Source organism: Bemisia tabaci, unplaced genomic scaffold (assembly GCF_918797505.1).
Source record: "Bemisia tabaci unplaced genomic scaffold, PGI_BMITA_v3".
Lineage (NCBI taxonomy): Eukaryota > Metazoa > Arthropoda > Insecta > Hemiptera > Aleyrodidae > Bemisia > Bemisia tabaci.
The window spans coordinates 203994-218632 of NW_027311740.1; the positions used below are offsets into that span (position 1 = coordinate 203994).

The 14639-nt window shown below is 36.5% G+C and overlaps 1 protein-coding gene across 1 annotated transcript; it reads left to right on the plus strand.

Annotated features, from left to right (window-relative positions):
• The first annotated feature begins 313 nt into the window (after positions 1-313).
• Positions 314-14491, plus strand: LOC109033053 (uncharacterized). The gene is made up of 13 exons (XM_019045477.2): positions 314-760; positions 2573-2792; positions 3616-3773; positions 4483-4764; positions 6059-6380; positions 7056-7263; positions 7945-8117; positions 8765-8914; positions 9799-12009; positions 12564-12799; positions 13294-13388; positions 13567-13730; positions 14078-14491. The coding sequence occupies exons 3-13, from the start codon at positions 3652-3654 to the stop codon at positions 14234-14236; spliced, it is 4122 nt and encodes a 1373-aa protein (XP_018901022.2). The 5' UTR covers positions 314-760; positions 2573-2792; positions 3616-3651; the 3' UTR covers positions 14237-14491.
• The last annotated feature ends 148 nt before the right edge of the window (positions 14492-14639 follow it).

The window sequence follows — 14639 nt, forward strand, 5'->3', positions numbered from 1 at the left end:
GTGGTGGTGAGAGATTGTCTCGGTTTGAGTGGTGCAGTGTTCCCGGGTGCTCCCATAGAGGGGTGCTCCCATGGTGCTCCGTGTGCGAGAGCGAGATCCGTACGCTCTGTCGCTCTACCGCTCTCCGTGCTGCTATTGGCTGAGCGTCATTCTGTGACGTCACGCGTACGGATATTTAAGATATAGGGAAGCGTTTTTCCCATGAGGTTTTTGCAACGGGTTTTTGTCCGTACGCGGTCCGCGTCGGTATAGGGAATGTCCGCGCGGCACGGATAAATCCGTACGCCTGGCATCACTGAGGTGCTGGTGAATTATTTCTCAATCTAACCTCACTTTTCGCGCAACACGATTCGAGTAATCTCAAATCTCAATTCTCAATACACATTATAGACCATACAATTACAGTGCTGATTACTGATAATGCTGTAAATATTTACTGTTCATTGCTGCCCGTCCAGTTCCAAGTGTTTCCTTGTTTGTCTTTTCTGACCTCCCATCATCAGCATTATTGGAATTCATTTACGTTTGCACTTGTCATTTCACAGCCAAGTTAGATTCTTTACGCACATTCTAATGAAAGTTCTTTGCAGACTTTTCAAAAAGATTTAACTCTTTCTTACATGGAACCTCCAGAGAAACAGTATCCTAACGAACCTAGGTATAAACCAAGAAGAACCAGAGGGACTCCTTCATACTTCTACAGGAACGTGTTTGCATCTTGTTTCATTGCCTTTGGCATAGCCTTCACTACGTTTCTCGAGTAAGTGTCTGCAATACTAACTAGCTATCACTAAAGTTGGATTTGTTGTATAGTTTTCTCTCTGAATCGACTAAATCCTTGAGGGTACATGCACATGGCCAGGAAGGCACTGTGTTCTACAAAAGGATAGTTTTTTTTTTTCGGAACGGTTTTAAGGCAATCTACCTGTGGTATTTAGCACTTTTCCTAAGGATATGAGGACTTATATGTAGCATTGGCGGACGTGAAAAATTAACTTTTTGAAACACATTCAAAAAACTGTTTTGGCATCAAGAAAATTTTGAGAAAATACTTGAGATGTGATCTTAGAGATCTGTACATTATGGCAGAGCCGAACATATTATATTTTTGTGTGAACAAAACAGTTTTTTAAGCCTGTTTCGAAAAGGTAATTTTTCACATCCGCGATTGCTACATATGAGGCCTCATATATGTAAAAGTGTTTGTAAGCAAGTACACCAGCATGCACTGGACTTGCGGCCCATGGCCGAGGGGTCGCCGGTAGATCATCTGATTTCACTCATGGTTGAGACGTATAAACTTGATTTCTCTTTAGTTGATTTAGCTGGGAGTTTGACATTACGGTGAATCGTTGCCTAAGAGAATGGAGAGGCTGTAACCACTCGGTTTTTTGACGCCAAACTAGTAGGGTAATCGCTGTGTGAACCAATCAGAGCCGCCATTGAGCGGCGCGTTTGAATCCTAGAGGAGTAACAATTTTTGGTATTTAGTTGTGTTTAGCTTTTATTTCCTCAATTATCAGACAATGTAATTTATGAACTAGGCAGTTTCCTGATGTGAAATTTTATCTTCTTTCATAAAGGTTCTTGTGAATTTTTGCATCAGATCAACCCCTGATAAGATATTAGCACCAAAGAAACATGTGTCATGCGTTCTCCCATAAGAACACATGTTAAATCGCGCCCGAGTTCCATCTACTAGCGTGACGTCACAGAATCGTAGTTACGGCCTCTCTATTCTCGTAGGCAATGGGTGAATCTATGAAAATCTTTTTGAATCTTCTTGTTGTGTTGCTGTCAACTAGGAGAGATAGTACGAGGTGAGTTGGATGTCTCCCCAATACTGTCTAATTTACTGGAATACTTGAGCTTTTCATGAAATATGATTACACAAAGATGATGACATCTCAGAATTGTAGGTAATATTTTCCACCCAACCTCTATAGACAATTTATCTCGTCTTTCAGCTCATTTTTCAATTTTATCTCTCACATTATCTGAGTTGTATTTCTTGACGTGTAAGTAAGTACATCAAAATATAGTCTCCGCGGTTAAAAGGAATTCAAAGACTGATGATAATTGCGACAAGTCTTACTTTTAAGTATTGATGTAATATACTCAGGGGTGTCCAATTGGTTATTTGTGAGCTATTGGAGTGGTTTTCAAGACCAATCCACACAGGTCAGTCATTGCGCATCCTCTTGAGATCCACTCCCCCGCCCAGCCCTAACTCGGCGGCACTCAATGCTATGTCACAATGGGTGCTCCCATAAGTAATACAATGCAGGCACTCAATACTACGTCACTGCGCAGTAGAGTTCCAAAACTCGTCCTCGAGAATGACTGACCTGTGTAGATTGGTCTTGGTGGTTTTGCTAAGAAGCACCAAGAAAGAATAGACCCTTATCAATAACCATCGGAGTTTTTAGAGCTGTAGAAGTGAGTTGTTGCCATTTTTATCAGTTTTGTGGGCTGAGCATCCCAACTGACTACCTTATAAGACAATCCTACCTTGCTACCAAATCTATGGTTTTTTTTTTATTATTTCTCGTTCTTGATCATCTCTCGATAGGCTGACTCCTGCTCCAGCTAGATGGAGACAGCGCATAAAAGAAGGTTTCTTGGATGCTTCTCATGAGGAGTTGGAAAGAAAGGAATTGATCAGATTAACTGCCGGATTTGCAGAGCTTCCCAAAACAAAAGAAAAAATATTGGAAAATCTGGAAATGGATGAAAAGTGGGCTACTATGAATGTTTATACAAAGGATACTGGAAAGTAAATTTATCCAAAGGTAATCTACTTACTTAGTACCTTACATAATTTCCTCTTTTCAACATTTTTTTTTCTGAATCCCATAGGATCTCTCCCGGTAGGTATTAGGAACCCAAGACAAATCAAGGACTAGAGTCTTGGGCCTTTTTCTCATTATTATCAACGCTATTATTATGAGCCATTTAAGTCAAAGACTGATTTACGTAGTGGCTACATCATGATTCAAATGTTAACGAACACCTGATTTGCACCATGGGGGTAAAATGTGTCCAAGTGTTTCTTACAATTGAAAATTCTTGTGCTTAATGAGTCCTTAATTGATTTATGACCAGTCAATGACTAAATTGTAACGAATCAACACAATTAACTCACAAATAATTTGTACATGAGGTTGTGGTAGTTTGTTTTAGTTTGAACCAAGAGCTCAACATTATATCGAATAATGTAGTCACTCAATCATTCTACTATCAATATGTATTTTCAAAGTCCACGTCTTATTTGTTAGGTAAGTAACTGACTTTCCAAATAAGATGGGAGGATCCACCATCTAGATTTTTGCATCCACTCTCAATGCTAATAATAAAGACAGCATATCGTCTGTTGTACTTTTTAAGTCAACTTACATCTGTTTTCTGTCACATTCTAACGGTCAACTTTTTTTGCTTTGACTTCAAGCATTTTCCATTAAATAAAATTTCTGGAGTAGAATGATCAATTCTGAAGTGATCCCTCTCCAACAAACTATTCTTAAATTGTGGTACAGTCTTTTCTTTTTCAGTTTTAGATTCTTAATAATTAACTCAGTTTTTAATTGACTTGTTGATCTTAATAATTGATTCCAGGCTGCTTTTTCTTTCCAACCCCGAAAAAATTGAATTATGGATTTAACAAGTGAATACTTTTCTCAACGCTTTGACAAACCTTCATCAAACAAACTTTCCACTAAACGAAAACCAGGCAAATCAAAAGGAAACAAGAGCAGTAGCAACAGTAATCAAAGGTAAATATCACCATCCAGTTATGTTCTACAACCGTTTTCCATTGATTTAAAAAGTGTATTCCATCATTTAGTCTCAAATCTCAACAATAAAAAATAGTTACTTCTTGAATTTCTTTCATTTTGAATTTGAAAGAAGCAGAGTCACCAAGTACAATTGGTTAGTATTATTGCAATGATGCATTGTGTACATTCATGAATGTTTCAATGCACCTCTAAAATCAATACATCAACTCTTTGACCCCTGAGTTAGATTTTCACACCATGATGATGCTATGAATGGGAAAAATGTCTGTGTTTAGTTTTCTTATCTTCATTTGCTTACATCTCAACCAAACAGCTTGAAATTGTAAGTGCTTTATCCTTAAGTATGTAGAAGTGTAGATCAGTCACTAAAAGTCAATCACCAGCACCCAATTTTTTTTTTAAAATAAATAACTTAAAAAATGAAGATTTTTGAAGTTCTAAGATGAGAATTCTCGTCCGTAGGAGTCAAAGGGTTAGTAAACCATGGACTTTACATGATCAATTGTATCTAAGAGATCATGTACCTAGGTTTTTTTTTTTTTTTTTTTTTTTTTTTTTGGTCCACAGGCGTATAATCCCTCGGGATATCTAGAATATAGATCATGCAGGGGGACTGTGAATTTCATCACATTGAGGAGTTTTCAGAATAATTTTGATGGTATCCATATTTTTTAATATATTTCAGTAAAAGGCGTTCCTCCCTGAGTGAATTTTTCCGAGCAAGTTCATCATCCAAAAAAATCAATCTTCCGAAAGAAAGTGCTCTCAAAACAGCAACGAGCACCTCAACAATATCCAGTGATGAATGCTCAAGAGACTCGTCTTCATTTCAAAGTTCTGATCAGCAACCAGAGACGAAGCATGATGTGAACATATACCTAGAAGATACTTTAATCCTACCGAAATCTCATCCAAAAAATCCATTTGAACCAAACAGCAACATTTATCTGGATGAAACTATCTCATGGTTGGTATCCAATTTTAATGTCATTTCATATTTTAGAGAAACTACAATTATTAACTTATTTTTTTCTTCTTTTTTCACACTTTTAATTTGCCTCTTTACTCTGTGATAGTATTTTTTCGAGATCTTTGTGAATTGTGACGTAGCAAATATGTTATCATGTCTGCCATTTCAGATCTTTCAGTCTCTAATCATTTCACAGACAAAACCCATTTTTAATGGGAACTCAAAAAAGGGAACAAGTTGTCGCTTTTGCTGTAGTCACAGTAAAGGAAATGCTCGGCAGCACAGATAAAAAAATTGTTTTCTGTAAAATTTGTAGGAATTTAAAATCTTGAAGTGAAATCCTAGAGGACCTAAAATAGTCACATGTCAAATTACATTGGTTCAACAACAGTTGAGCCAAACTCATTTTTTTTTCTTCATCCAAAAGAGGCCATTGTACAGTTAAATAAAAAATTGTAGTTAAATATTAGGTTTCCTCTTTTTAGACATCTGATTTCATTTTAATGAAGAACGAATTTGGACAAAGTAGATGCAAATTACATGACGCACAAGTTAGTGGAAGTATACCGTACGCGGGGGATGGAAGTCGATGTGGTAAAGACAGAGAAGTTGTTTATCGGTGGGGATCAGCAAAGCATTAAACTGGAGGATGGTCGGAGAATTCAAGACTGTGAAGAGTATAAATATCTAGGAGTGTGGTTAACTAAGGACAGAAATTTGGATCGGGCTATTAAAGATCGGAATGTACAAGGCAGGAAAGCTATTGCGATGCTAAATGGTGTTCTCTGGGACCAGAGTATCTCTAAGGAGACTGAAAGAAAAATTTACAATGTCATGGTGAAGAGAACCGTAACTTATGGGAGTGAGGTCTGGCAACTGAAGAAAAGGACCAAAGACATGCCTAGGGCAACTGAGATGGACTTTTGGCGGAGGTCTGCTGGCATCTCAAGAGGAGAGCATATCTGCAATGTAAAAGTGCGCGAGATAATGGGTGTGGAGAATGACATCATGCAGGAAATCAGGTCCAAGCAGTTAGTCTAGTATGGACATGTGCGAAGGATGGCAGACGATCTGTTGCCCAAGCAGGTTTTCAATTGCGTTCCTCACGGAAGGCAACGGCGTGAACGTCCTGTGAAAGGTTGGCGACAAGGGGTGGAGGAGGAGATCAGAAGGTGCCAATTGCCTGATGGTCTCTGGGAGGACAAAGGGCAATGGGGATTGGGCATCGCAGAGCACGAGGCTGCCCTATGATAGAGGCTTAATGTATGTATTTCATTTTAATGCTTTATAGCTTTCAGGAGGCCAGTACAGCACCTTCTTCTAAAAAGGTAGAAAAACCAAAAAAGAGTGAGCCTGCATCTAGCAATGATACTTTAGAAGATGTTAGGTGGAAGAGACTAAATGAACTCAAACGTTGCCCCATATGCCTGAAGAAATTTGAAAAATTAGTCCCTCACATCAAATCTTGTGCCACTAAGCAAAGTATCTCAACGGACCAACTGTTCAAAGCAATAGATTTGCAATTGAAACAAAATGAAGAAAGAGCTGCGCTTGGTTTTCTCTCTTCCCAAACTGTCAGGCCAACAACTCGCAGAACAACTTCAGCATCGAAGGTAGACTTTTAATGATTTTTTGTTGTTACCTCTGTTCTAATTTTTAAGGAATTTTAAATTAATACTATATATTTCCATTCAAAGAACAATGTTAAAAAAAAATCATTGATGATGAATGTATGTTTTCTAGAAGTTACGTTTACAGCAAGTCCGTCCAGACCCTCTGAAGTACCTAATTACTATACCCTTGCTTTGTGCCTGTTGGATATAGGTTACCTATCATGTATGGCCACACTAAACAAAATTGAAAATGTATACTGAGGCTCGTGTTGTAGCCAAACCTCGACTTTTGACTATCACCAGCCATTAAAATAAGGTGGCAAGTCTACTAAAGTATGTACTTCTCAAGGGTGGTCGTCCCTTCACTTTGGTACAATCAGTGTAATTAATCAGGATGCTATACATTTATCCATGTACTGCTTGGTAGAATTGTTTGTTTAAACGATGGTGGGACCAGATTTTTGTTTTACTTAAGCTTTAACCATGACTTAGTAAATTTTTTAACTGAGTGAGTTAATCTTGAACTCATACTCATTGGGCAGTTTCTAAGTTGATCTTTCAAATTGATTTAGCATCTTGTCAGCTCAGTTTTTCAATTACAGAACCAGCCAGACTACTTTTTGGATATCCTCTGTATCATTGATCTCTGTGTGTTTTTTCCTCTGTTTCTTTCAGGGTTCAAAAGATGCCAGTTTGGAGCTGGCACTTGCTCTTTCAATATCATTGCAAGAATCAAAAATGAAGAACATAATGAAAGAATCAGAGGCCTTAATGGAAATGGGTTTTGAAGCTGAGGCTTTGGAGCAAAGAAAGGTCCTGGAACAGTTTTCTCTTCCAGAAGCTGTTGTACAGATTGCACCAAAATCTTCTAAGTTTGTCTCTGGTATGAAAAGCGTTAATTTCTTCTTTTTCTTTTGCTTTTTTAATGATACAATCTTACCATTGTCTAAAAGTAGGTGAATGAAATTGTGAATCAACATTCAAACACCGCCAAAAACGTATTTTCGTTGATGATCGGTCAAGCCAAAATGCCGCCATAATGGCAGCAAGATCATAATCGGGTTGGTAAACATTGAAGTTAGACTTTTGGAATTGATGCCGGTCAGATGCCATCATCTTCATCAGGTCATTTCTAAACCCTACTTTTTGTAGGATTATATTTTGACTCCAACGTTTGTAAAAATTCTACCTTCTCTCCGCCTGGTGAGTCCTGACGTTGTTCCAAAAAATTATGATTGCGCCAAAACAAAATACGAAACCGCTTGATCCACCCATTTTGGTTCGACCAATCATCAAGAAAAATACGCTTCTATGTGCTAAGATTTATGAATATGTATGCCATAGCAAATACCTTCGATTACCGCGTAGTTCCTGCAGTAAATACACTGAGAATCAGGCAACATGTTCCATAATGTACTTTAAATTTTAAAGTGTTCTCCAGGCCTTGAAATTTCTATGAAGAATCCATGCAACGTTTAGTTCTGAATAATTTAAAATTAATCCTTAGTAGTGAAAGAAAATTCTTGCTAATAATTTCATGTGCTTTTTTTTCTTTCAATTGCAGGTGAAAAGAAGAAGCTACAGTCAAAACTGTTCACCAGAAGTAAAGAAGATCAAGAACGGATTTTAGCGGACAAGGTTGCCAACATTCTAATGTCAAATGATAGCCCTGTGGACTTAGGACTTGAATCTCCAGAAAATGTTAAATCCAAGATCCAGTCTAAATTCAAAGCTAAAGTAAATACTTTATCCATTCACTCAGTACTTTTGATATCATTCAATTTGTATTATATCCTCTTTTGCGAGCATTTAGTGTTCCTGAAATTAAAGAGCTCTACTGTATATTAAGCATTCACTTGTTGATGTGCAACTTTACTCAGTCTAAACATCAGCTAGAATTCAAGGAAAGTTAATATTAAAGATATTAAAATTATTTGAGCTGTGCGAACCTTGGAATGGGCTGGAAAAAGGAAGGCTGGAATGGGTTTGGTTTGAGTTCATAATTTCAGTTCGAAAATTCCAATCACTTTCTGCGCAGTAACCTGGAGTTTTCACCAGGTGCATGTAGTTTTTCGTGATTTTTAGCGATTTTTTAGACTGTGGATGTTCGCATATTTTATGTCATGCTTTTTTGAGAGCACTTGCAGTTTTTTTGCAAAATTTCGTGTGGTTTCGAAGTCTCTCTATATAACTTTGCCATTTTGTTGAATGAGTCTCGGCCCAATTTTCTGCCCCATTTTTTTTACCCCTCTTCTTTTACCGAATGTGTTGCATTAATTTCTCCTAGCTTTGAAAAACAAAGGCAAACAAAAGTAAACAAAAGGCTTATGATTTGTAAAATTTTTCATAGAGTACTTAAATACTCTTTTCTCCTTTTTTTTCAGTCCAAGAACTTATGGCAGCTTTCCACTGAAGAAATTGAGTCGAGCGATCTATTTTATGTCCCTAATCTATCTGACTCCATAGCTCCAAGCTCTGGAAACATTTATGAGCGCCTTAAATCCAAAGCGCCTATCCAAGAATCTGATTCTCCGGTGAGTTAGAAGTTCTTTTCTTTAGCCTCATTTTGTTTTTCATGTTGAATTCTGGATGTTTTTTTAGTTTTTCTTTCTCCTTCTCTGAAAAAAATCTTTATAATTTCAATTTTTCATCTAGCAGACCCAAAGCTTACCCTTATGTGTGATCCTGAATCAAATAGCTTGCTTGGAAAACTGCCCACTTCTATCACCATGATCTAGTCATCCCTTTTTGTGAAGAATATTGGCCACTACATTGGATAGAAGTGCCTTACAATGTCATATTCCACCCATAATAGAAAGCATTGAATAATTAGTCTATGAATATCCCTCACTGGTTTTCTTTTTATGAGTATGTGTGAGGAAGAACTAAAACGTTGCAACAGAGTTAGGCAGTTCCCAAATTATGCCATTCACTTTACGGGCATATAAATAATTACTCTGCTCCTTGGCAGTTTAAATGGTTTTTCAAAAAGTAAGTAAATTCCCTTGCAATGTCACTTAAAATCTTAAAACCTCAGTTGCAGTACAAATATAATACAAGAATGTTCAATAGGTCTTCCAAAAGAAACAGAAAAAGATCAGATTTTTCGTCACAGAGTACCTTATAAGGTATTTTATTGCTATCTATATCACTTGTTGAAAGTTAGCACTAACTTTGATAAGAATGAAAGTAACTCCTTTTGGAATATCGAAATCAATTATTCACACTTTTGTACTGAACTACTTCAAATCAATATAATGTCATAAGTAACTTCTTTATCCTACTCTCTTCATTCATCACTATGCAGTTTTCAATTTTTTAGGATCATTCCCTCATTTTTTTTTTACAACAACTTTCCTACATGTAGGATTTTTGTGATCAAAGTGCTAAATTTATTCCCTATTTTATCACTTTCCAGATCAAGTCTGATGCATATTTGGAAGAAATTTTCAAACCAGCTTTTTCTAAGAGCTCAGACGCAACGTCAGCTATCATTCAATCAAGCTCAGTGAAGTCAAAAAATACCTTTACTTCCCATTCAGAATGCATTAAAGTAGGAAACAAGCAAAACTCAAAGCCCAGTCGAATGCAGTCAACGCAAGCATCATCATTGCAGGACTTATCAACCAGCTGGCGGCATTTGCTGAGGAATAAAACTTTTAGTGATGTGAAAATTCTCACGAAAGAAGAAAAGGAAATTCCTGCTCACAGACTTGTTTTTTTTGCGCGCTGCCCTGGTGTTCTCGATGATTTGATCTCAGAGACAGATCCCAGAACAAATAGTCAAACCCACTTGTTGGCTTGGAATGATTTTACAACAACTTGCATCGATTTGTTTCTAGAATTTCTGTACTGTGCTACTGTAGATTTTTCAAAGTTGGATGATGGCGTAAAAACAGAACTCTGTAGTCTTGCAGAGAGGTATGAAGATTCAGCGCTTATCAGATATCTTCATGATACTGAGTGCTTCGGTGAAGAGAGTCCTAGTTTTCCTTCCGTCTATGCAGGAGAGGCTTTGAATAAGCAACAAATCACCAAATCGTTGTATTTTGAATCGCCCGTTAGCAATCAAACAAAACCAAAAATGCAATTAAATCCTTTTGTCAGTGCCCAGAGTAAATCACCACGAAATATAAGTCGTCCTGAATGCAAACAAATCCCAGCCTCCTCAGAAAGTGCTCAAAATAATAATAAAAGCAGTGACAAACTAAACAGAAGTCTATCTCCTGACATCTTTGGTGCAGAAGAAGCTCCATCACAGAATACATCATTTTTGGAAAGCCATCCTGAAAATTTACTTAGGCTAGTTGAGTCAATTCAAAGCTTGTCAAAGCAGGGTGATGAAGAAACAATTGACAACATAGTTTCTCATGCCTCTGAAAAAAAAGGTACCAAAGATACTGATTCAGAATTTGATATCAAAGCAATTGATTCTTTAGAGGAAGAGCCTTTCAAGTTGAGCGATGATAAAAACACAAAATCCAGTCAAGGAACTGAGATCGAGATCATATCTCCAGTCAAAAGTGCTTCTCAGGAAATGAGAGACACTGTTACGGAAAAACATTACAGTCAAGAAAATACTGACAGCACTTGCTTTGACAACAAAGAAAATTCTGCTCCATTTGAATTACCACACCTTTCTGATGAGGATACTACATCTAGTAACGGCTTTACCTCCCGCAAACGGAAGTCGTCTATTTCAGACCATGGTGATAAATCAAAGAAAAGTTGCCTTGAAGACAAAAAGATAGTCTCTGTTGATTTGACACTAGAATCATCCGCTTCCACTGTTGGAACTCTTCAGTTGGACAGTTTATCCAATCCTAACTCTCCTCCAATTCTTGATAATATCGGCCATGAAGAAGAATGCAATAAGTCCGATTTAAATTGCAGTGATTCAACCGTGATCCTTCCAGGAAATGAAAGGAGAGGAAGTAGCAGTCCTGGATTAAGAAGTGAAGCGGAAGTTCACTCACTTCCTCCGAGTCCGGCTGGAAATAATTCCGGGAGCAAAGAAGAAACGCAGGCTAATTACGGGTACATAAGTCCATTTTGGGAAGCATTTGATGAAGGGTATGGTGTATTTACTGCTGCTGAGGACTCACCCCCCAAGTCACCTCTTGAGTGTCGGAAAGAAAGTAGTAATGACAGACATTCCCCAAAAACTGCCAGTCAAGATAAAATTGTAGTATCATCAGGCTCCACATCAAACAAAAACAGTCAAGATGTAATTCCTCTCTCCCCAGAAGATCATCTCAATCTAAGTGCTACTAGTGTCTCTCCTTTAAATAATTCAAGGAGATCCTGTAGCTCACCTTTCAATCAGTCTGTCAGGTTAAAATCCAAATCACCCTCTCCAGTAAAACTCAGTGCCAAAGTTGTAGACCGCAGTGCCTCACCGAAGAAACGACGACAACAGAGCGAAAATTTCGCTAATGATTCGTTGTTTGAGAATGAATCACTACTCAATCAAATTGAATGCAATATTCAACAAGCTCCAGGAACTTCCAATGCCCCTTGTCAAACCATAAGACAAGAAGTTATGAGAACACCTTCTCCCCAGTTAATTCACTCCAACAAGGTGACCCCAATGTTGGATTACAGTGGCATGAAGACTATTGAAATCAAAGTGAGTTTATCATTATATTACTTATTTTTTATTGAGACTCTTTGGGCATAATAGCTTTGACATAATTTTCACAGTTCTGATTAAGTATTGTCTGATGAACGAGCAGCATTAGAAGTTTAATAGGTCATTTTATCCGGAGGAAAGTTTGGAAAACTTTTGTAAAAACTTACGCACAATTTAATGATCTCGTTCCAAATTTAGGTGGCAAAGTTGCTGCAAGTTGCACCTTAATCGGCTGTAAATTCGCCAAAGCTAAATGAAAAGAAAAACAAACTGTAAAGCAACTCAGGCTGCATTCTTCTACAAAAAATTCAATTTTTGATCCTTTTGCGACAAACCAAAGTGCAAGCATTAAAAAATCTACTCTTTTATAGCCCTGCAAAGATGAAGTATGCTAAAATCAATCCTGTCAAACTTTTTTTTTGCAATCTAGGCTCAAAGAAGCTACTAATTTTTCCTTAATAAAGTGGTATCAGCTAATTGTTCAAGTATGTTTAGTGCTCTTTATTTTTGCCTCACAATGCAAAAGACTAATTATCAGGGTTTTTTTCCAGAATGAACTGAGCAAGTATGGTTTGAAACCATCTTTGGGCAAAAAGAAAGGCAAAGTACTTCTTCGATATATTTACAGTGAATTGCATCCAACAATTGAAGCTTTATCGGGTACCGAAAACAAAGAAATGAAAGAAGGTGCTACTAAGGACCAGCCACCAACCAGCTCTGCAAATCATGTTGGTGATTCAGACTCTGAAAGTGAAGAAAGCAATGGAGAAAACCAGTTTGAATGCAGGTAGTACACAAAGTCTCTAAATTTATATATTTTTGTCAGTCTCAAATTTTGTATTTTACATCCTAGTGATAAAAATCATTGGACAGTTTGATCCCGCAAGTAATCACCAAGAAAAATTCACTAATCATGCTAAGATGGTACAGAAGAGTTGTTTTAAATTCAACCTTTCACAAATTTTCTCCTATTAAAAATTGAAAATCAGAAGGTAATATTTTGATAATAAAAGTAGTAGTTAAATTTTGTGCTTAACATTGCGTCTTATGAAGGAATAAAATTTCAAACTCTTTTTCTTAAGTTGAATTTGATGCGACTTGGTGCACTTCTGTTAAACTACGTCAAAATTGTGTTCAAATATAGTGCTATTCTCATTTAAATATTAGCAGGCAATAAAAAAAGTTAAAAGTTTTCACAGGTTGTTTTACCTGCTTTAAAGGTTACTTCCATACATGCTTCAATGTTTCCTGTAATTCATCTTTTTTTCTTTCTCTTTATAGCTTTTCCTCAGAAGCCAGCACGCTACCAGAAGAGAGCATTGACACTATGCCAGAGTCCTTAACGCAAACTGTCAAATCTAAATTTTTGAAAGAAGGTATGTAATTTTTTTTCTCAAATCAACTGGAAGCTCACTTGTGGGCTTTTTTTGTACACCTTCTCAAAATTTTTGCAAAAGCCTTATGGCCAATTACATTCGATTTGGTGAGGTGCTTGTTTCATTGATTTTTGTCTATTTTGTTTTGTAATCTTTTTATTTTTTATTTTAATTCCAGGTGAACTAGAAAAGCCTGTTTTGGAATTCATCAGAGCAGATAAACAGTTACACACTAAAGTACTAATGTATGAACCTCTGTGGCTGGAAAAATTCTTTGATAATTTGAAAGGACATGGCATCAAATGTAAACTAAGTGATCTTATGGATGTTTTGGATAAAAAAGTAAGTCACCTCTAGACCTCAACAGAATTTTTTTTTTTTGTAAATTACATTATTTAGTTATTGCAATTACTTGCTAGCCCTCTAAATTATGCTTGTGTATACCATTGTGCATATTTTGACCAATAAAATGGTGAATACTCTGTGGTTTTCTCAAAAAAAAAAAATAAAAAAATAATTAAATGTTTGAAATTATTTTAATACCTAATTAAATTGAATCCTTTAAGTTATTAGTGAGTCATGACATTTCAATCAAATCATCCAAAAGATTCATATTATTCAAGAATAACCTTTTTAAAATTTTTTCTCTCTCATTATCTCATTTTCTACCTCTTTGGTTTTTCGTTTAGTGTATAACATTTCGGACTCTAAGCTCCTACAAGAGGAATGCAAAACAGAATGGAAAGAATAAAAGAGTCAAGTCAACACTCAGCCAACCAGTCAAATCACCGAAGAAAGGGCGCAAGCGTACCAAAATTTCTGAAGAAGTTACCTACGCATCAGATTGAATAAATTCCTGATGGCATAGATTTCCCAAGATTTTGCTGATAAGTTTGTAATCTTTCATTTTCAACTCAACATCAACCGTATGTAGTCTGTGAATGATTTTCCTCATTTCCAATAGTCATCATAGTTTTTTATTGTTTTGTATAAGTTTTTATTGAAGTTTTGAGCTCTTTACTAAATTTTATCTTAGCATTTGTACATTACTTCAGTTTTAAGAATCTGAGGTACAATTAAAATTAGCAAACTTTAATTCAAAATCATCCAGTTCATTTCTGTACCTTGATTCATCTCCGCATACTTTTGCAAAATGGAAGAAACTGCATGTTAATGTTGTGGAACTTGTTTCTGAAATTGTTTTTTGAAAGAAAAGTAACCCAACTTGTTGCTTGGGATTTTCTAAGAATG

What these genes read in the sequence shown, in the direction of transcription:
- LOC109033053 (XM_019045477.2), top strand. Translation starts at nt 3,652, where the DNA reads ATGGATTTAACAAGTGAATACTTTTCTCAACGCTTTGACAAACCTTCA. An exon ending in TGAAGACTATTGAAATCAAA is followed by an intron (nt 12,010 to 12,563) that starts GTGAGTTTATCA and finishes GTTTTTTTCCAG; the next exon opens with AATGAACTGAGCAAGTATGG. An exon ending in TGGATGTTTTGGATAAAAAA is followed by an intron (nt 13,731 to 14,077) that starts GTAAGTCACCTC and finishes TTTTTCGTTTAG; the next exon opens with TGTATAACATTTCGGACTCT.